Consider the following 22,774-nt stretch of genomic DNA (forward strand, 5'->3'; position numbering starts at 1 on the left):
TTGTGCAACCTCCCTGACCTGTAAGATGCCTCTTGCACCCCCTTGCACCCTGACTGACTTTCCCCTGTACCCTCGTGCCATGCCACCCCACCTTGTGCTCCCCTCAATCTGGTAGCTGTCATCTACCTGTCAGCAGGATTGCAACTTCCTTCTTTGGCTGTGGGAAGTTGCCTTGCCTAATGACCATTCAGTCATTAGATGCAGTTAACAGCAACAATCATAACTGTAAGGATTGTTGTCACTAAGCAAGAGGATTGCAGTGTACAACGATATTGCTTAGAAAGAGAGATTCGGGTCTCAATTACCGTAAGTCAAGGACTACCTGTACTCTGTCTTAGCACCATGAACACACAGTTCCATGTGAATGTAACAGATACTTACACTCAAATCTTCACTGTAAATGGGCTCCTGGCTGCGTGAAAGTGCCAGTGAACGGTACACAAGACTTTGGATTTCATTTTCCCCAGTCTTCCCACCAGAAGTAGTTTCAGAGAGCCTGGGTTAGAATAACAAATGGAAAAAAGTGTGCTCTAATGAATGAAAAACATTCTGAGAGGCAAAAGGAAGGCAGCACCCAAGTCAGTAATAGGCTATGATTCAAGCAGGCTCCTCTGAACTTTGAGAACAATGTGGTGGGCATGTCCAAGGACCTAATGAACTTACCGTAAGTAAAAAACAGACTTGGTTGCACGCTCCTGGTAAACAAACATATTTTTCCTGTTCACAACTGAGAAGGCATTGAGCACAGAACGTAGGGCTTGGATAGCTGCCGGAGAGAGAGTGAGAAGCACAAGTTTATGAAGAGACAGATTTAGTTTAATGCCCAATTAATCTGTAGGAATTTTCAGAAGCTGACCCACCAGTCTCTCAGGGTTATAGCCCGCTCATTAAATCCAACTGCCTAATTACCAATCTCCTGGATGTGTCCACAAATATTTGAAAACTGTCTTAATTTGATATTATTAATAGGCATGAAGCAATATGTGAAAAAAAAGTAAATGCCAGCAGAGTTTCAATTAAGGTATTATGTATCAGAACATTTGGACAAAATTCTTCACTAGAGAATGTTTCAAATACATGCTAACTACATCTACAGTATTTAGCAGATACAATCTTAAAAACGGAAGTTATTTCTTAAAAAGTAGTAGTACTTTAACACATCTCTTTTAATTACTGTGGAGGTACAACCTCATCTCACTGCTTCGATTTCTTCCAATTGCTTTGCTCAAATCATGATACTAAAACATTTTAGTTCTAATGTCAGAATCCCCTCCTATAAAATTAACTCATTTTTTAAAATTATATGATGCATTCTCCCAGATACCACTTACCACCATCCCCACATTCCATATCGGCAGCCCACTCTTTTCAAGAGACTGATGTATTGCTGCCTGATCTTGTCTGGCATGAAGTTCTATCCTGTTTGGCCCTACCCTATCAATACCTTTCCTATTTCCTAGGGACTGCCAACTAACAGGAAGGAGAGAATTATTATGTTAGGATACAAGGCCTAGTCCAAGAATGGACAGTCTAGGACTAGCTTTCTTTCAAATACCTACCACGTGCAACACCCATATTGGGCCCCATCTTGAGCCTTGAATGCACATGGATGGTGGTACTCCAGACTGCTTCACAGGCAAAATGTCCAGGTATGAACTGCATAGTGGCTGCAAGATAGTCACGGGGCTGGTAGCTTTCCTCTCCAGGATAATCTGAACGGGGAGGGGGAGGGGGGGAGAGAGATTATTTCACAGATTTGCTCTCCCCCACTTTTCAACAAATAGCCCAAAAATTTTCTACACATACGCCAATCTCAATCAAAACCCAAACATACAATAGATACTGTTAGCTTTGCACAAAGGTATGGAAATATGTAACCAGTAACGGAAACAAGCAAGATTTTCAACTCAAGATACTGCCATAAATCTTACAGAATAAAAAGGGAGGGGGAGGGGACTTATGTTCTTCTGTTATTGATGAGAAGTCTGTTGATGTAAGCAACTAGAATACAGGTAGAATATAGGTAATCCTAGTTTAATAACCATAAGGGGGACCACCGAATCTTTCATTAAGCTCAAATGCAAGACATCATGTGACCAGAACAGAGTTACAACCTCACTTCCGCTATGGTTGTTAACCTAATCACCTGCAATAATTAAATCAGCTGTCACAAGACCACAACTTCCAGTGTTACTGCTGGTTTCTTTATTGAGTCGGCTTGTTGGAAGCTGGCTGTAAACGGTGCAAATGGCAAATGTGACTGTGAGATACTGTGATGGTCATAAATGTCTGTTGGTTTCAAAGTGCCAGAATCTCAATCAGGTGACTGCTGCAAGGGTTGTTAAGAAGGAGGACCCCTCATAAAAGCTTTTTTCCCCAGCATTGTTATAACTCTGAATGGTTGCTAAACAGGACAGTCATTAAGCAAGAATCATCTTTAAGCTCCTACCATCAGGTCCAGTGCGCTGCCGATAGGTATAAGGTGTTTCACTTTTCCAGATATCCTCCTCACTCTCAGCGACCAACAGAGAATTACAAATGTGGCTATCATGCAGATCTTGTAGCAGCAACCGCTTTAAAGAGAATGGGGCAAGAAGCATTAATTTAATTGTTTCCTCACCTCAGAAACAATTTTTGGCCCCCCCCCCCCCTCAGTGTTGTTTGTTAAAAACTTCTCAAAGAAGTAGACGTTTGTAAAAATAAATAAATAAAGTTTTCTTTAAGTTGAATTCAATTCTTGGTGACGCTAAAAGTAGTTTGCACTCTCTTCTTCCGCAACGTATTTTTTTTAACCTTTCCATCTGTTCTATATTTATTTGATTTATAAAGCTGCCCATTTTACACACTACTCTAGACAGTTTACAATAAAATACATAAAATATGTAATATAAAAAATAAAAATAAAACGCATACTAGCTGAGCATTATCCAAGTAAGTACCACATAGCCAAAAGATGAACTCTATCACATGCTCAGGGCTCCGGGTTCAGGGGTAGAGTACACTGGGGAGGGTTGGACTCATAAATAATCTGGTCAAAACTCACAAATGGACTTAAAGTGATAACTAACATCTTGAATGATATGTGGAGGCATGCAGGAAGCCACGTGGACCAGTATTATCACAGGCACCAAGTAACTTGTGTCAGTAACTGTCCATGCCAGCGCATTCTGCACTAGGTGAAGTTTCTTCAGCCCCATATAAATTGCATTGCAACAGTCCAATCTTGAGATCACAAGGGCATAAGTGACTATGAGCAGGCCCCACCAATCCAGGAATATGTACAACAGATGCACAATCTAAGTACACAGTGTCAATAGGGTCATTCCCCCAATGGGATTTGTTCTTGCAGAATCTATGCTGAATTCCCTTTCCTCTACCTGAGAAAAAGCATTAAGGTGATTGGCCTACAATTTCTCAATCTGGTTTCTAGTTTCTAACTGATTTGTGGGACAATTTTTTTTAAAAAGAAGCTTGTAGTTACATTTTCTTACTCACAAGAAAGCACTATTCCTCCAGGAAACTATGGGATAGCTTGTTATCATTTAAGGAGCAGGCTTTATAGCTTGAATGTGCCATACTTACCTGGTTAACAACACGACAAATCTCTCCAACCTTTTTTATCATTGCCCGGTGAAGTTGTAGGCATTCTCCTTCCTCATTCTGTGTTGCTTTTACTGCATTGTAGCTGCTATAGAGAGGAAAAGAGAAGTCTTAGAACTTGACTCATGAGGTAACTTCCATTTCCAAGCATAAAGTGCTTCCACTTTGGTGTCCTCTAGATGAACTAGACTAGTGTTTCTCAACTATCAGAACTTTCAGAAGTGTAGGCTTCAACTCCCAGAATTCCTCAGTCAGCAGAACTCCACTAAACTATACTACTTAATTTTTCGGCCCAGTAGAATTATACGAATTACAGTCTATCTAAAGTAATATATAGTTGGTATAGATTGGGCAATACACACACAAAGTTTGGGCAACACCCACACACACCACTTTCTTTCATTAAATCACTGAATGAATATGATAAATGTAAAACAAGGATGATAGGAAAGAAGCACACCTACAGATGCTTATATTATAATTGATTTTGGGTGTGAAATTAACAGCCAATAAGAGCTTATCTCCTTTTCTCTTTCCCAATTTGAGCTCCCCAAATCACTCATTCACAGATAGTCCAATTCCATGTCAGAAAAATCATTCAGGGGAATCACTTTCTCATCTCTGCTTAGGGGCCATGAGGATTAGGATCTTACCGCGTATGGGAATAAATTTCAATCCGATCCTGATGGATCTTGATGATCAGCCAGAAGTCAGGTATCAGAGGGCACCTGGATTCTAGGTCACTCATCACTGCCTCCTCGCCTCCAGAATCACTGCTACCTCCATCATATCCTGGGAAATGAAAATGTATCCTGCTAACTGTGAAGGGTTCAGTCAATTCTTCCTAAACATATCAGAAGATTCCTGGGCAGTCCAATGGTTCTATGATAGTCCACATCTATGTTGTTAGGAAATCCCAGATGGATATTTCCCCAGATCTCCAAAACTGACTTTCCCCAAAGATGCAACCCAGCCACTCACCAAGAAGATCAGAATCCATGCTTCCCTGGCTTGACACCAAACTTTGAACTTGACTAAGCTGTTGCTTCCTATAACAACCTGTAAAGAAAGAGCCAGATGCCCTTAAGAGACTTCTCCCAAGGTGAAAGATTCCTCACATCCCTGAGGAAAAACTTTGGCCCAAGCATCAAAATTGACAATCTGGCATCTCAAGCATCAAGAACTGAGCCTGAAAAGAAAAGGATGCAAGCATACTAAAAGTACACAAAGTATTATTTTTTTAAAAATCCTGACTGCTGCAGAGATTGTGTGATTTCAGAAATTAAGCAGAGTCACTTCATACCAAAATTGAAATGCGAGACATGCAGTAGCTTTCTAGAACTGCAGTCTCATGAGCTCAATGGTACTAAAATGGTTTTGATTATTAAAAAAATAAATCTTGGAATAACGTTATGAAGAAAAGCATTTTAACGGACACCTACTGAAGATCACACCTTTTGCTGTAACAGTCAGAACTAAGGAAAAGATGATGACCTGAATATGGAGTTTTTATACGCATGAAATGCCACATTTTTGTTCAGAGTTCCAGTAAGCCATATAAAATACTAGGGAGAAATGCAGACATGCAACAGCATATGAATGCAAAACATAAAGATGCTAGATCCTGTCTCTCACACACACAAAAGTAGATTTGACTTGAAAACTGAATTTTCAGTGTATAAAAACAGTTCAAACATGTAAAAGCCTTCCAGATCTGTAATGTTAATTGTCATTCATATAGTAGTACATCAAGAATAAAGCCAACCGATAAAAGATTTACTATACTTTAAAATCAAAGTAACCCCAAGCTCACATTGATTATAATTAGTTCTACTGAAACAAGCAGAACAAAAGCAGTCAGTTTGGTCTAGTGGTTAAGGCACCAGGCTAGAAAGCAGGAGACCATGAGTTCAAGTCCTGCCTTAGCCATGAAAATCAGCTGGGTGACTTTGGGCCTGTCAATTTCTCTCAGTCCAACCCACATCACAAGGTGGTTGTTGTGAAGAAAATAGGAGGAAGGTGTGTTGGATAAGTAAAAATATTATTTGTAAAAATAATAAAGGTAAGTACAAATAAATGAAATAAGTAAAAGAGCAGCCCAAAAAGCTGCAAAAGTTCAGTACCATGCCTATTTCAAAAGACTACATTTCATTTTGAAAAAAGCTTAGGAATTCATTTCATAATTTCTCTCAGTTTCTCACCTTCCTTGCTGGGGATCACAGATTCTGTTGGATTTGGTACAGATGGTGTAGCTAACGGAGATTGCTCACTGCTCCATTTGTCTGTAAAGGAAGCCTGAGGTTGTGCCTGCGTCAAAGTAGTTTCCTCACCTGGGCAACCCTGCTCCAAAATACTGGTCTGCTGATCCACAGATGTTAATTGGTCTGACACCTGCATCGTAGAAAAGATGCAGAGCAAAGTTCTACTGATAAGATAGTCCAGGATGTTTCCTCAATAGTCACCCTTCTGGTCCCATATCAATGACCATTAAATCTCTCCTCTGTTTCAATCATGTCTAACACCTACCTCAACAGGTACTTGGTTACTTATGCCCAGACATTCTCCAGTCTTGTTTTCATTTGCTGACCATGTCCAGAGACTTTGAGCTTCAACAGGGGGAGTAGAACAGGGTAGGGAGCCTTCTGTTTTGCTGCTGCTGTCACATCTGCCTCCTGTCATAGTGCTCTCAAGAGTAACAGAAGGGCTGGGTCCACTTACTGAGGCGTGTATGCGACTGACGGAGGCATAGTAGAAATCACTTCCCTCAGGATTGAGGACATAGCCAGGCAAGGGTATTTTCTGGAACTCCTAGAAGCATCCAAACAAAAAAGAGAGAGCCGGAGGGGAATCTACTTTGTAGGCCTAAGGTAAGTGAAGGAAGGGCATAGTTGGGTGGATGGTTGGGAAGCCAGTTTTGTCAAACTGCTAGTACTGCTGTGGCTACTGAGGTTATGGCACAAATAGCAAAATGTCTGGGAATATATTGACGGAAGTGAGGAGTTACTTCCAGGGATCCAGACAGTTTTGTAGGGCTCATTATGGGAGAAAGTGATGCTGGCAATTTTGAAAGAGTTTGTAGTAAGTTCCAGTTATTTTCTATATTCACTGAAGTGATTCTGGGCAGCTAACAAAACCTTGGCAAAACAGGCTTTGTACAGTGCACTGAGGCACTGTTACAATTGCAGTGTTGTCTATTGGTAAAGCACCGCTACCCTTGAAAGAGCAGTCCTCCTGAACTTATTACCACATGACAGATGGAGGTTTTCATTTAGCTGCTTGGTATGACAGTTGCAACCATAAAGTAAAGGACCTTACAAAAGTTGCTTGTGTTTTCAGTATTATTTGTTTATCTTACAATAATGTATTCCACGTGAGGCTGTTTCTGAAGACAATTCAGAAGCTACAACTAATTCAGTAACAGTAACAGAGTTGGAAGGGATCTTGGAGGTCATCTACTCCATCCCACTGCTCATGCAGGAGACCTAAGAAGCCACCAATTCAGAAGATTAGCTCTTGGTAATTGGCATTCATTATCATATATTGGCATGAGAGTACTAGATTGTTGGTTCAGGGCTTGCATTGGCTTGTAGGTATAATTCAAAGAGCTGATTTTAAACTATATGCTAGTTGCAGGATTATCTTCTCTGGACAGAGTCAACCTGTCACGCTCATATATCCCAGGAGAAATTGACAATCACTCCTCACTTCTCTGAAGTGAAGAGGAACTGAAATTAACAGGTGTAGCTTTTCAGTGGGTATGCTGTTATGGAACAGCATTCCCCTGGAAATCTGTGCTCCATTTTGTTTGCTTTTTATAAGTTAATAAAAACAGATCTATTTTACAGATTCTTTGAATGAAGTAGTTCCATCAGGGTTTTTTTTTTTTGGTTGCAGATAAGTTTGGGTTTTTGTTTTATTTTTATTACTCAGTAATTTTAATTTTGGCCTGGGACGTTTCATTGTATTATTTCTTACAGTTGTAACATGTACTGTTGAATTTTTTTTTTTATAAATAATTTTTTATTTCCATTTTTCAACATCATATTTATGTACAAACTATTATCCATCATTAATCATTCATTTTTATTTATTACTAATTCAGGCCTGCCCGACTGCCACTTCCTTACTACACAACTTCCCTCTCTACCCTCTACTGCTTTCCCTTATTCTTCATCCCCTTCACTTTACTACTTCCTCTCCTCCTTCTCCACTCCTCCCTTCTTCCACCCTATCTAACCCTCTTATTCCCCTCCTCCTTCTCTATACTTTCCTATCTACTTTCTTCCCTCCTTCTACTCCTCTCTCCTTTTCTTCCTGAAATGGCAGTTGAGCATCCCCAATATCATTTTAAATTTTTTAATTTCATATCTTCGAAAATTACTGTACATTACTGTACATTAATCAGTCCATGTATACTGTTGAATTTTTTTTATTGTGAAATGACAACCATGGTCTGGTTTAACATCCAAGGCAGAGATGTGTAACTTTTCCAAACCAAAGGCTGCATTTAAAATCCAAATGCCTACTTCAGAAATAAGCAGGGCTGGGGTAAAAAAAAAGACCTAAAGAAGTCCTTAAATTCGACTTAATTTAATTTACAATTCATTAAAATAAAATACTCCAGCCTGCCATGTATTTTTATATTATAATAACAGAGTTGGAAGGAACCTTAGAGGTCTTCTAGTCCAACCCCCTGCCCAGGCAGGAAACCCTACACCATTTCAGACAAATGGTTATCCAACATTTTCTTAAAAATTTCCAGTATTGGAGCATTCACAACTTCTGCAGGCAAGTTGTTCCACTTAATTGTTCTAACTGTCAGGAAATTTCTCCTTAGTTCTAAGTTGCTTCTCTCCTTGATTAGTTTCCACCCATTGCTTCTTGTTCTACCCTCTGGTGCTTTGGAGAATAGTTTGACTCCCTCTTCTTTGTGATGATTTGATCTTTATTCTCTTCTGTTGTATACAACTTAATTATTTTCTTTAACATATGCAACTATTATGCATGCCCTGGAAAAGGGAAGATTTTTTTCTAGCAGCAGTCACCGGGCAGAGAGAAGGAACTGCAGGTGGATTCAAATGCCCCTGCTTGTTCTGGATACTGTGATCTGGATTCTGTGCACTATTTGCTGGTGAACATTTTGGAGTTTCCTTAGGATCGTAGCTCAGGCTTTTAGGGATTATGTGTAATCACAGAGCCTGTTCAATCATTATTTAAGGATTGCAGACTATCGAAATCACATGAAATCTATCCAAAAAACTATGAAAAGGCAAACGGATAGAATCTTGTTTACCTCACGAAACCTTTCCAGAGAATTCTCAGGTCCAAATACAAATTGCAGAGGGACCACCTCACAATGGCAGCTTGGGCGGCCCTGGGAACTGTAGATGTGAGAAGCTGCTTGACTCAAGATGCTAGTGGTAACAGGCTGTGAGTAACGTAATGCTGACACAATCTCGTCATCCAGGAGCCAACGGATCTGAGAAAGGAGAGAGGAAAATCCATATCATGGAATGGAATACTCTCAAGTAAGAGTACGTTTCTAGCAACTGCATTCCTACCAAGAATGGTTAGTAAGTAAGGCTTGCTCTAATACAGAAGAGCAGAGGAAGGCAGAGGAACAAGGATAATGCCCAAAGTTTCCAGCTGCCCCAATCCCAGGGGCAGATAGACTCACTTCTGTCATAGTGGCTTCAACAGCTTGCCTGTGCACTGCAGGAAGATTGGAGAGTGCTGGATGCCTTGAAAATAAGATGAGAATGCACATTCTGAACCTAAGAGTCTTCAATTAGTACATCCCGGCACAGACATTTGATAGAAAAAAATTAATACCAATCAGTGGAGGAGGATGGCATTCTGTCCAAGGTGTGCATAAGCTCATCATCTGAACGGAAAGAGGAGGGCTGTCCTGGGGAACGGGTGAAGGAGATGCTGCTCTCAGAGGTGTATCTGTGGAAAGAGAGGAAATAACGTCTGAACTTTTTTCCAAGGCTTCAAAACTCCACAACCCTTTGATAATCATGAATTCCCACCTATTGTGATGTAAATCGTTCACCATTTCGATCTCCAGAGGAACAGTCAGGACAAAAATGTCAAGGGTCACACAAAGGTCAGAAAGGTCAATTGTGTGAAGTGCCTTGGAGCTTTCAAGGCCGCCCAGCACATCTCCTACAGAAAGCAGCAGATATTACTCACAGAGACCCCTCTTTATGCTTCTTTGCCAAAATGCTCAGGGAGAAGTTGGATGTCATCGGACTCCATCATAGGACTCCATCAATCCACATTTCTTTTGGGAGTTTCTATCTGGCCACAAGCAACGTCTCCCATACTAGACTTCCATCATTCCCACCCCCAAACCTTCATCTTGTTCATTTTTATTCACCTAGGCAGGTGGGCAGCGAGGAAACAGGCATGGAACAGTGCTGGCTGCGTAGCTTCACAGAACAGGTCAAGTGCATAAAGAGGGGAGGCATGTCTTGCTCCAGGAGTTCCTGTTCTGCCAGGGAGTCTCCCAGGACACTGAAGGAATCATCATCCTGGTTAACAGTGTTGGAGTCTGACAAGGAGCCGGCTTCTAAAAATTCTTGGTCCAAGCGCTCCCGATATTCTACCTCCAGCTCTGGGTCACTCTCAGTGCCAATGGCATAGCTGGATGTGTTCCCTATTTAAAAAGAAATCATTTATCAAATGCAAAAGAAGTTGTCAAAGTACCAAAAGGGATTTATTCTATAAAACTGGGTTAGTCCTCTTTTAAAAGTGTAGCCTAAAAAGTTTAAACAAACAGTGTACATTAGCAAGATAAATTGGCTTTGGATAAAAAAGGACAGCACTAACCATCACATGCAAAAGTACACAAAACCGTAATTTATATCAAAAATATAAAGTTGTAAGTGAATATGAACTAAAATAATTACAGTGATTGATTAAACAATAGCCCAGCAGTGTCTGTATGGTTAGCCACTCAGTGATTGATAACATGGCATGTAATTCTGTTACAAATGAGATTAACATGCTTTTGATGAGTCCAGAGAGCTTGTATTTCCCAGTGTAATACAGTACAGTACAGTACAATACAGTACAGCTGGCCATATCTATCCTCTCTGTACTATTTTGCCCACTTCTATTCTATTGACTCTAGCTTTTCATTTTTTTATAAACCAGCAAGTATATATGGTTGGATGTGTACAGGATTCTTTATGGAGAGTATGTGTCCTAGAAAATCAGTTATGATTGACATTTGCTCTCTGGACTCATCAAAAGCACCCTTGCAAGTCTATGGATACACACAAATAATTGCTTCAGAGTAACAGGAGCCCTCTTACCTGAGTTCCAGCCTTTAAGATAAGGGCAGGGAATGGGTTGCTCCCTGGGTGCTGTCATTGGCCATAAGCCATATTCAGCACAGCCGATAGCAGAGAATGATGAGCTCTGCAATCCAATCTGCAAGGCTACAGATTCTCACTATTAATATAAGATTATGTCGGGCAATGTTTCTGCTACAGGCTTCCAAGATAATTTACGTGAGTTAAATGAACTAGGAATCTTCCTTTCAGAAACAAATTAGTCTAGGAAAACTGAAACACACAGCTACCTTCACTGACCATATTGTGGCCAAAAGCAAGAAATATAAGTATGGCTGAGGAGACAAAGAAAACAGTCAGGTAGGGGTATTCTTACTGGCTCTTTGCCTTCATTCTTCCAAAGCACTGTTCAGCTAGGATCCTTCTCTCTACAGCTAATTTGCTTACTCAAACAAAAATATGATTCAGCAATGCTGGGTAGTCAGACATTCTCTCACAGCAAAGTTCATTCAATCAAGGGGGTGATGGGAAAACCCTATATTTATTTTTAGTTGTTTAATTTATATTCCATCTCTTTTCTGTTAACTCTTCCATTTTTTCCCCGTAATGACCACACTGTGATATAACTTGGGCTGAGAGTAGTCACCAATGCAAAAGGAGCTTCTGTGACTGAAAGATACACTTAAATCTGGGCGGCCGCTGCCCTACTTCACATGTCCACAACTGCAATATTTTTGATCAAACTATCACAGTGCACCAAGCACACCATCTCCAGCTTCAAATCTCACATCAGTGGGTACAGAAAAGTTTAGTACCTTCATCAGTTACCAGATCATTTTCTGAACTCTCCACGTCTTCACTGCCTTTTCGGTCTTGATGGTCCCGTGAAACCTCTTCCTAAAATTAAAAAAAGAAAATCTGTCTGTGTAACATATCCAAAGTCTTTGTACTGAATTCTTCTTTCAAGTTCAAGTTTCACAGGGCTCTCCCCAGAATAGGGGATGATGACAAAGCTATAAACATATGTTCCTACCTCTTTTTTGGTGGAAGGCGGGCAATAGAAATAGTAATGAGGATTGGATGGCACTGGTTTAAAATATAAGCTGTTAATTTCCAAGAATTTCTCCTGGGTGGAAAAGAAGAAAGCAAAATAAAGGTAGCGATCTCAACTATTAAAAAGCTTTAAAATATTACCTCACTTCAAATGAACCTGCCTTCTGCTCACCTGGATGATCCCTTGTAAATCAGGTTGCACTTGGCAAGGTTGCTTGCTGTCTAGTAGCGAGAGAGGGAACTCTGAGTCGCAGCTCTGGTGGGGCTCTTGGGAAGGACAGGCAGAGCCGTGGGAATCTGCTTCACTGAAATCCTCCGTTTCAACACTATGGCAGGTTTCAGAAGAACAAACCCGGTCACCAGCATGTCTGTGTAGCCCTTCTTAAGAACCATTCCCCCGGCATAACTTTTCTTAGTAGTTAAGACATAACAGTATACCCACAGAGGCTTACAGGATTGCTTTAAGGGAAACTATTTTGCTGGAAGACGCACTCACATGCTTTGATTATTTCCTGGTTAGATTTTGGCAATATCTTCTACATGGGGTTGCCCTTCAATACAATGCAGAAGCTCTAATTGGTCCAGAATGCAGTGTGGGTAGTAATGGGCATAGGCGATGACTGAACAGTCATTGCTGAACAGTGCTATTATTTTGAAATAATAATAGCAGTATACAAATGCTACTATTTTATAAACAGTATAAAAATATTCATTTATTTTATTTTTATTTCTTCCCTATTCAGACAAAGAAAGCCATTTTTCTTCAAATATGTTTTCAAGAACTCTTAATTATTGACAGTTTCTCTTTCTCTCTAGATACATGTTTTATTTATTTTTTCTATTCCTCATTAATTTGTTCTAATTGTCAGTATTTTAATGGTTTCATTATCTATTTGTAATAATTCTCTAAACTAGAACTTGCTTGTAGTATTTAGGAAACTGTAATCTTAATTGTAGCCCTGAAAATATCATTTATTATGTGAGCCAGCTGTCTCTTTGGAGTCAGAAAAGGAACATTGCAGCCATAATATTGTAATATTGCTTCTAGCTCTATATTCCTTATACAGTATCTCAAATATAGTACCAAATAAGTTGTCATAAATAATAAGAGATTGGGAATCCATAATTAGAAAAAAATTCTCTACTACAGTTGCATGTGTTGCTAAAATATTAAGATTTAAAGATAGAACAAGCATATGCGGTGTTGACACAGTTATCTGTCAGTCAAACACATGGTAAATTAGTTGCTTACTTTAATACAAACTAAATTGAAATTCAACTCTTCTTAATCTTAATTTGGTTCTCATAAGACATAAACAAGCAGATCACATGAAAGCTTAGCACAAGATGTGAACCTTAGGCAGTCCATCCACGCAGGTGTTAACCAAATAAATTGTAGTTATAAAATAATACAACTAAAATTAATATATATATATATTCCCATGACCAAAGAGTTATTTCTAAAATCTTTCTAAAAGGCCTGGAAAGTTATCACTGGTAATGAAATATGAATTTTAGAAGCTCAATTTATATGAAATCTATTTCTCTGTTTTGTTGATAAAAAGCATGACATCCTGAAATTTCTGATCAGAAATTATAAATGACAGAGGCACTTCCTTTTATTTCTCATAAAATAGTCTTTTGTCCCAGAAAGTTTAATTTATCCACAACATGTCACATCTATAATCTTCAATCATTTTAAAAACCCTCAAATGTGCAACTTAGGCATGAAAGCTGGATAGGAGACGTTGGGCCAGTCACTCTCTCTCAGCCCAACCCACTGCACAGGGTTGTTGTTGTAGGGAAAGTAGGAGGAGTGAGGAGTATTAAGTATGTCCACCTCCTTGAGTTACCTATAAGGAATAAAGGTGGGATAAAAATCTAATAAATAAAACTTAGTATATTTTTCTAAGATAATTTGAAAACCATCCATATTTGCATATAACGCTAAATCAAAACCTATTTTATGGAGCCTAGAAACCATCCTGTGCAAAGCCTGGGCTCATGCATTTTCCATATTCCAGAACTCAGAGGAGGAATAATCAAACACTTGGTCAAACTCTAGCTTGTTAAATAAAACAGCATAACAGTTTATTTCGGGCTTGTTTATCAACATGGATTTACAGATCTGCTAAAGGGAAATTCACTTCTGCAATATTCCTCTTCTTGGCACCATAAAGAAGAGAAATGTGAAAAGTACATGGACTCTTTGCTCTGCACACAGTGCTAAACCACAGTTAAGGAATGTAGCAATGAATCAATTTTTCCTACTGAAGAAAGATTAGGTATCAATTAAAAAAATAATTATTTTTCACAAAGTTCTGAATAACTTTTACCCCAGCAATTTGAAAATACAGAATTCCACATAAAAATGTCCAAGTTATAAATTAATATCATTCAAATATTAGAGTAAAAAGCTATGCATACATATATTTTAATAATTGATGCTATTTCTGCAAGCAATAGAAAAAGGTAAATGTAAAGGTTCCCGTTGCACATATGTGCTAGTCGTTCCCGACTCTAGGGGGCGATGCTCATCTCCATTTCAAAGCCGAAGATCCAGCGCTCTCCGAAGATGTCTCTGTGGTCATGTGACCAGTGTGACTAAACGCCAAAGGCGCATGGAATGCTGTTACCTTCCCACCAAAAGTGGTCCCTATTTTTCTACTTGCATTTTTTACGTGCTTTCAAACTGCTAGGTTGGCAGAAGCTGGGACAAGTAATGGGAGCTCACCACATTATGCGGCACTAGGGATTCAAACAGCTGAGCTGCCGACCTTTCGATCGACAAGCTCAGCATCTTAGCCACTGAGCCACTGTGTCCCCATAAGCAATAAATAATGTATAAGCAATATAGTATATATTATATACTATTTTATATATATATATATATACACACACACACACACACACATATATTTTTGTAGGTTTTCACGGGTATAGGTATATAGGTCTTGGCATATTCGGGTCTTTTCCCGTGTAAGGTTGAGAGTATCTTGGCGACGTTTCGATGAGGTCTCACTCATCATCTTTAGGCTAGTGCTTTTGGCTTCGAGCTTCTGTGGGCAAAGCGTGGTCGGAGCTGCCATCTCTCTATAAATACTGGTGGGGAGGTGGGGAGTGTTGCTGTGAGCGGGTTGGTTGGCTGTGTGGTTCCATCTTGATTGGTAGATGGAGTGGGTGTTTGCAGATTGGTCGAGGTGGGGCGTGTTGCTGTGAACGGGTTGGTTGGCTGTGTGGTTGCATCTTGATTGGTAGATGGAGTGGGTGTTTGCAGATTGGTCGGCTGCCTTGCAGCATCCTGTGGGGGGGTGGTCCTAGTCTTTTGTTCCTGAGCTTTGGTGTTGTGGCCTCTGGCTCAGGAACAAAAGACTAGGTATTTTTTTATTTCATTTTATTTTTTTGCCACATGACCACGGAGACGCCTTTGGATAGCACTGGCTCTTTGGTTTTGAAACAGAGATGAGTACCGCCCCCTAGAGTCGGGAACGACTAGCACTTATATGCGAGAGGAATGTTTATCTTTACCTTTATTAGTATAAGACTACAAGCAATTCCTTCTGTTTTTTTCTTCTTTATATCAAATGTTAATTCTACCTGGAAACCGAAGTTAGTACACCACGTGGTTTGGATGCTTGATTTCCTTCTAAGCTGACAAACAGTTGCTGCTGGTGGCGCTCACAGAAGAAGCGCACATGATTACATAGTGTCAACAGGAAGCGAGTAATATCGATCTCCTGCAGAAGTTCCTCACAATAATCCATGGCTATTAGCAGATCAGGAGAGCTAATATTGTGACCCTGCTGAAGACTCCGAAATAGTCCTGTCAAATGAGGGACATAAATATTAAATGGCCATGCAAATGTGCCTCTGATAGTTTTTCAACCAAGCAGCAGGAAGGACAAACATTAAAGAGAAGGCATCCCAGGGTTACTGTCTGAGGCTTACTGGAGTATAGATTTGTTATATTAATATGGCAATGTCCAGTCTTTACAGGTACCCCAGGCACTAGGTTAAGCCCAGGACAAACGTAAGGTGACTTTGTTACATAAAGTGCAACATCCCACTTTTTCCAACCTCATCACCCCCAGCAGGGTAATTCTGTCCCTTACCTTTCACGTAGCACTGGTGAGAATGTTCCTGTAGCAAAGTGCAGTAACTCACCACTTCCTTGTGCTTGGAATCTAGCCAAGGAGCACTAGTGGGGCGCTCCATAGACTGGCTTCTGGGGGAAAAAAGTACCCAATAAGCCTAAGAAATTCATAATCTAAAGGAGGCCCCAAATGTCTACCAAATGCTTGTGTTGAAGTCAGGACCATTAAAACATGAATGCAACACCTGGAGATAAGATTGATCTCTAGATGTTGTATTCATGTTTTAATGGTCCTGACTTCAACGCAAGCACTCAGTTAACAATACATAGCTTTATACATGCTTTTCTGTCCACTCTTAGGATACTGAGTCCTGATTACATCTTCCTTTACCTCAGTTCAAGATCTACTTGCTACATATATAGATGTTCCTGAATTTCTTGCATGCTTCCTCACCTGAAAAAGATATCCCGTAGAGATTTCTCTGTCCTAGAATTTATCATCTGCTCCCGCAGCACCTCCAAGGAGCAACTGTAGACAAAGATAGGACAGCGAACTCGGCAGTTCTCACTCAGGTCAGGCTGAGATGCTTGGCGGCCGAAGGAGATGCGTCCTTCTTTTTTGGACCCAGCATCTGGATCTCCTATAGTCTGGTCAGTTTCTGCAAATTAAACATATCTTTGGGATGAAACAATTAAAATACAAGTGGTTTAAAAACCCTTTTAGCAATGGTTTAAAATACAAATAAAAAGTGTTCTCGCTTTAACCTGGATAAAACTCACATTGAACCTCAGGCATTCAGAGCAAAATGGCAGTCATGTATAGTTAATATTAAGGCGTAATGGTCACTTTTTAAAAAATAATCTTTATTCAACCTTTTTTAGTTGAATAAACTAAAATGTTGGATAAAATTTTAGTTTACAGCTTTCAACTATCAGTAACAATTCAAATTTCATAATTCCAATTTGTGATCTATTATTTTATACATTATGTACACCTTTAAATATATGGTATCTTTTGCTATATTCTACATTTGTTCTTCATTAACATCAGTTTAGTATATTCTTCATATATGTAGTATATATATATATATATGTATTTACATATTCATTTTACCCTTTAACAAATTTTATCATATTCATAATATATACAATTTTCAATTTAATGTACTTTCTATATTATCTTTATGCATTAATTTTACATCTCGTTTCAAGCAATTGATACCACATATTCCAAGTTTTGTAATACTCTGATTCCTCTCTATCTTTTAACTCCATGGTTAATTTATCCATTTCTGCACAATTGAGGACTTCATTATCATTGCATTTGATGACTTGTTTTCCCATTTCCAGTTCTGGACAAATGTAATTCTTGCTGCTGTTATAATATGAAGTATAATATATTGAGTCCTTTTACTTATATTTCCTTTTATAATACCCAATAAGACCAGCTCTGGCTTCATCTCAATTTGTTGTTCTATAATTTCTTCTAACCATTTTTTAATTTTCATCCAATATTTCTGGGCTTTCGGGCAGGTCCACCAAATGTGATAGAATGTCCCTTGTTGGTGGTTGCATCTCTAAGAGACTGCATCTCTGGTGATCTGTTGGGGTACATTTTGGCTAACCTTGCCGGTGGTAAATGCCAACGATAAAGCATTTTATAAATGTTCTCCTTATATGATGCCAACATCGTAAATTTATAGTTTTTCTCCTATATTTTTTCCCAACGTTCCAAATCAATATTGTATCCAAAATTTTTGGCACAGTTATCATCGTCTCTCTCACTGTTTCCTCCTCCATTTTGAATTTTAAGAGACAATTATAAGTTTTAGAAATCATTCTTTCCTCTGTCCCTAATAGTATTTTATCCAATTCTTATTTTTTCTCTTTGGAAGCCATAATTTTCTAAATCTTTTTTATATCTTGTTTGAATTTGTAAATATGGCTGTTTCTAATCCTTGTGAGTTTAAGTCTTGATTAGATTTTAATACTCCTTGTCCATCCAATAACTCATTATATGTCACCACCTTATTCCAGTCTAAGATGTTGGGGTATATCATGGCTTCCATGGTTGATAACCATCTCAGGATTTTTGTATAATGATTTCTCTTTATTTTCCCCCAAACATCTAGTAATGCGTCTCTTACCTGATGTCTCTGAAAATAATTGTGACCTGGCATGGCAGCCGTGCAATCTCTTTATCCTGCCCAACATTCAACATCTGTTATCCACTGTAAAATACTAGGAGTAGCAGAGCACATGCTTTCCAAGCATAAGGACCTAGGTCAAATCTCTTGACTATTCTATTCCAGAGAAGATCAAAGAAGTGATAGAGAAAACGTCTCCTATGACCACAGAGAGCTACTTCTAGTCAGCCAATAAAGATCTAAACTGACAAATCATTGGACTGGATATTAAGCAACTTCTGCTCTTCAAACCATCATGTTAAGTGTCAAAGAGAAGGCTGAATCTTTAATTTGTACTTGGTCTGATTGTCAACTAAGCATATGGGTGAAAGAAGACTGAAAAGAAGACCAAGCCAGGTGTGGTTTGGTCTCAGGCAGATTTCCTTTTCTATTGCTTAATTATACTCATTAGTTAAATAAATACCAAAATGAGTACTAGTATTTACAATTACCTGCAAGTTAAATTCACCTCCATAAGGTAACTATTGCTGGTGACTGCTGTATAGCGCTAGAAAAAATGACCCCTTGTAGCAGGAAGCACTCTTCATATGCCATGACTCTTGGGCAATGGTAGAGAATATATGCTAAACTACCACAAAGATTTATTCTGGCTTACTATGAAAAGGTGACAACAAAGGTCTTTGCTATTAAACCACATGAGATTATGTGAATTAAAGAGATAAAATCCATAATCATTCTTGGTCAGAAATATATAGTTTCTATGGCAAATGACCAAGAACTGCAGAGGCCCATCAATTCTGCTTCCAGTTCCTCTGAGGAATGGAAGAAGGCTGATTTGTTGCTCTTTCTCCTACAGGAGGGAAGAAGAGAGAACTCTGAAGACTATTCCTCTTCCCTGAGCTGCTTATAAATGTATACATGCAAGTATGACTCAGTATATAAGAGAAATAAATAATTGGCCATTATAGATCAGTAACTGGAAGTTCATGCCTAAATTGGTCTTAAACAAATAAGCCCAAGCATCAACACAGGTCAAAAGTATGATAGCTAGAGATGCTTAATTAAAGCATCTTTCCCTGCTTTAACATGATCTAGTCTAAGTTCAGCTTTCCCAAAATGGCACCATGCCTTTGCACTGTCTGATTTGTTTTGCCTTTGATGGTCTACTATTGTTTGCCTCATGGCAGCTAGTGTCTGCATGACTAGATTCCAGGACACGAAGAGTGAGGTTCCAAGCTCATATAAATAGCTGTACTAGACTCTAGTATTTAGTCACGAATGCTTATAATTTAATGTGCTTTCTCCACTCAACATTCCCAAGCCAGCATTTATAGCACAGCCAAACAAGGCAAAGAAGGTTCATACCATCCACTGGTGTTATGCTGACAGCTGGAAGCAAGGCCATAGGCTTCAGCTCTTGTGCTTCTTGGGGCAATGTAAGGTCTGTCTCTTTTGAGGTTTGGTCTGGCCCAGGAGCCATCAATCTCTGTACATCTGCAAAGCAAAATAATTGTTAAGGATTACAATACCAAAATAGATCCATGGGATATAACTGATGTTTTGTCTTTGCCACTAGAAATGGATGAAATGAACATCATTATTAGGCAGCTAGGAAATGTTAGCCACAAGAAAGTCCCTTTTCCCCATAGGGCTATAAGTGGGAAAGTAGTAACTCTGTGATACTTTTCTGGGCAGGCTTTTAATTGGCTTATTATTTAAACTTATAATTCTTGGCAATTGGTATATATATGCTTTTCACATATCATTACTCATTTGTTAGGCAGCCTAACGGATTCCATTTATATTATAACTTATATTGCAAGGTAACATATACAAACACTTTCTGAGGGTAAATCAAAAGGGCAAGATACATCTTTAAAAAGCACGAACATTCCACTAAGAAAAGGGAATCTTTGAAGCACAAAGTAAATTCAGCAACACAGGTTGCATTGTTTATATGAATGCAGGATTAGCTTTGATTAACATACCCTTTTTTAAATAGAAACTATGTAGCACAGCGGGACAGCAAATGTATAGCACACATGCACTTAAATATGTGTAATCTGAATTAACCAGAAAGGAATTACACACTGCCCCCACATTTATTTAATTTCTGCTATCAAACCTAGTTTCATTGCTGAAATGAAGAAAACTCAATGAAGTGAAAAGATAAGGAAAGGACTGTTATTGCTGAGCTCTATGAGCCCAGTTTATATAAAAATAAAGTTATCTAGCCCCAATTTCTTTAATAAAAAGAACATCCTTTGTACCTGAAGCATTTTAGGCTTATAATTAAAAAGCAAAGTAGATCTTGCAAGCTTAAATTCTGTTCACATCATTCACTACAATATACAGGCAAATACCTGTTGCATTTCTTTACAACAGAAGAACCAACACCAAACTTCTCTTGCATTCCCTAGATAGCTTTAAAAGCAGAATCCTTTACCTGAGAACATAGCTGGCAAGAAGGTAAGGAAAAGATGCTGTGGATTTACCAGCTTGGCATAACATCTCCATTGGGGAAAGAGTGTAACAGATGTTGGTGAGATATCATTTTTTGACTCCTTTATACTAACTGGAGTCTAAAAAAGGAAACATAATTGGATTATGACATAGCTTTCAGGTATGGCTGTCTCATTCTCCATCCTAATCAGGAAGCAAAATGTACTGTTATTTTTTGGTACCAGAAGTTAATTGCTCCCATCATTTAGTCATTTAGACCTTAACATCCATGAGTGGGAAACTTGTGGCTCTCCAGATGCTGAATTATGCATTTAAATGTGACTCATAATTAGCTATTCTATTTCTTGCTGCAGGGAGCTGTGGTACAAAAATATCCGAAGGTCACAAATTCTTCATCCCTCCTACATAATGAACATAGTAACTACTACATTCGCAGATCACATAAAGCTATCATGGTTCATTTTGGCTTAATATTGTATGAACTCAGTTGCTAGATTGCAAATCACAAATGATTTAATATTATGCATGAAAAATGAACCTGGACTACAAAACCTTGTACACTGTGCTGAGGCTTTAATGGTAGATGAACCCATATACTGTCTTATGAAAACTAAGATATTACATTGGAAAAAATTAAGGGATCACTTTCAACTAATACATAGCTTTATCCAACCTGGGATACCTCTGTAACTAAAATATGTTCATCTTGAAAAGGGCCAGGCTGCAGAACGTTAAGTCATCAAGGAACTGCTAGACTTCTACATATAAGTCAGACTCTTCCATTCACTTATCTCCCCAAACTTTGCAGCTTGGTGGCCAAGTGGGCGGGGGAGAGGGGAACTGGGCTGTGCGAGCAGCAGGCCAATGCACACACACCCAGTTCAAGTTGTGCAAATTGAGCTGCACTCTTCACGCAGGTTGAATCGCCGCTCACACAGCCCGGTTGCAAATAGCCACGACCCGGTAGTGAGCCATAGCCCGGGGTTTGGGGACCTATTTTAGATTACTTCAAACACCCCCCCCCCCAATTTCAACTTGCAAGAAGCAAGGAAGTTTACAGGCCTAGAATTTCTGTGACATATTTGGAATGCTGACACTGAGCTCAAAAGATCATTGTACCTGAAATGTACTTGCAGAGGAAGCTGTATCTTTGTTGCCAAAAGAGTGATAAGTATTTTTCGGATTCTGGCATTCAGAAGGAATGGGAGCCTTTGGGAGTTCTTCTGGGAAAAAACACGTTGGTGAGGAAACCATCATAGGAACGGCTCAAGGAAAAATTAGCTACTGTGTCTCTCTTACCTTGGACCATAGAGAGCTTAAATGGGGGTGGGTGGCCATCTCTGTCTCGCTGAAGCACCTGCTCCATGAAAGTTGCATGATCTGTGTCCAACAATGTAATTTCCCTGTCACTGAGATCATGCTGGAGACAGCCATGAAAAAGGCCAAGAAGCATTTCATTGGGCAAGAAAGAAGAATCCTTTATGATTCCATCGTTTTCTACAAGACGATAAAAACTATGAGTAAATTTTTCTCCTGCTGCTAGGAAAATATAGCAATTCACATTATCTAGAACTGATAGCCTAGCTTTGCAAACAACATCTAAAGTTTCCTTACCCAATTAAAAATAAATCCCACACAATAGAAATTACATAGTAAGAAATATTGACTGGTAGAGATCTTCCCATCAAGCTCATCATTACATTTTCAACAACATCAAATTATGACAGCAATGTCAAATTTGTTCAAGAAACACATTTGAACAGAAAACTCTTATTAAGGCCAAATGTTGGTGAGATGGGGATGTTCAAAAGAGGATGACACACATTACAGATGTGCGCTGTAAGAAGTGCTCTGGGAAGATATAATGAACTGATATCCTTTCCTTGATGCATATACACACAACTTGCCTCTTGCCAGCATCAAAAAACCCATCTCAATTTGCTGGCATTTTGGTAGAAGTTTCATGAGGTCAAACTGGAAAGGAATCTCATGTACACGGGACCCACTTCGAGCATCACGACCTACAGCAAAAAAATAATAATAAAATGTCATATTCAGAATTAAGTCCATAGGACCTAATAAAGGAATGTCTAGAAAGCATTAAATCAATCAATTAC

General features: G+C 39.0%; 1 protein-coding gene across 9 annotated transcripts in view; it reads right to left on the reverse strand.

The window, feature by feature from the left end:
- SZT2 (SZT2 subunit of KICSTOR complex) overlaps nucleotides 1-22,774 on the reverse strand; it is an 80,944-nt gene that overhangs the window by 33,222 nt on the left and 24,948 nt on the right. For 6 of the 9 annotated variants that reach the window (XR_009154057.1, XR_009154058.1, XM_058174316.1 and 3 more), the window contains 25 exons: nucleotides 22,565-22,678; nucleotides 21,957-22,154; nucleotides 21,777-21,880; nucleotides 20,641-20,776; nucleotides 19,560-19,688; nucleotides 16,502-16,706; nucleotides 16,067-16,179; nucleotides 15,552-15,777; nucleotides 12,127-12,280; nucleotides 11,935-12,027; nucleotides 11,717-11,798; nucleotides 9,983-10,261; nucleotides 9,633-9,768; nucleotides 9,433-9,549; nucleotides 9,278-9,341; nucleotides 8,894-9,079; nucleotides 6,127-6,408; nucleotides 5,802-5,991; nucleotides 4,582-4,659; nucleotides 4,254-4,392; nucleotides 3,583-3,688; nucleotides 2,450-2,573; nucleotides 1,560-1,712; nucleotides 664-766; nucleotides 382-496 (listed from right to left, as the gene is read on the reverse strand). Coding sequence is in view for 7 of the 9 variants with exons in the window: in XM_058174316.1 (XP_058030299.1) it covers nucleotides 382-496; nucleotides 664-766; nucleotides 1,560-1,712; nucleotides 2,450-2,573; nucleotides 3,583-3,688; nucleotides 4,254-4,392; nucleotides 4,582-4,659; nucleotides 5,802-5,991; nucleotides 6,127-6,408; nucleotides 8,894-9,079; nucleotides 9,278-9,341; nucleotides 9,433-9,549; nucleotides 9,633-9,768; nucleotides 9,983-10,261; nucleotides 11,717-11,798; nucleotides 11,935-12,027; nucleotides 12,127-12,280; nucleotides 15,552-15,777; nucleotides 16,067-16,179; nucleotides 16,502-16,706; nucleotides 19,560-19,688; nucleotides 20,641-20,776; nucleotides 21,777-21,880; nucleotides 21,957-22,154; nucleotides 22,565-22,678 (3,626 nt within the window). In the remaining 2 variants the exon portion in view is untranslated. The remainder of the gene's footprint in view (nucleotides 1-381; nucleotides 497-663; nucleotides 767-1,559; nucleotides 1,713-2,449; nucleotides 2,574-3,582; nucleotides 3,689-4,253; nucleotides 4,393-4,581; nucleotides 4,660-5,801; nucleotides 5,992-6,126; nucleotides 6,409-8,893; nucleotides 9,080-9,277; nucleotides 9,342-9,432; nucleotides 9,550-9,632; nucleotides 9,769-9,982; nucleotides 10,262-11,716; nucleotides 11,799-11,934; nucleotides 12,028-12,126; nucleotides 12,281-15,551; nucleotides 15,778-16,066; nucleotides 16,180-16,501; nucleotides 16,707-19,559; nucleotides 19,689-20,640; nucleotides 20,777-21,776; nucleotides 21,881-21,956; nucleotides 22,155-22,564; nucleotides 22,679-22,774) is intronic. The other 3 variants (XM_058174318.1, XM_058174313.1, XM_058174314.1) reach the window with 2 other exon arrangements.

This window comes from Ahaetulla prasina, chromosome 3 (genome assembly GCF_028640845.1).
Source record: "Ahaetulla prasina isolate Xishuangbanna chromosome 3, ASM2864084v1, whole genome shotgun sequence".
Lineage (NCBI taxonomy): Eukaryota > Metazoa > Chordata > Lepidosauria > Squamata > Colubridae > Ahaetulla > Ahaetulla prasina.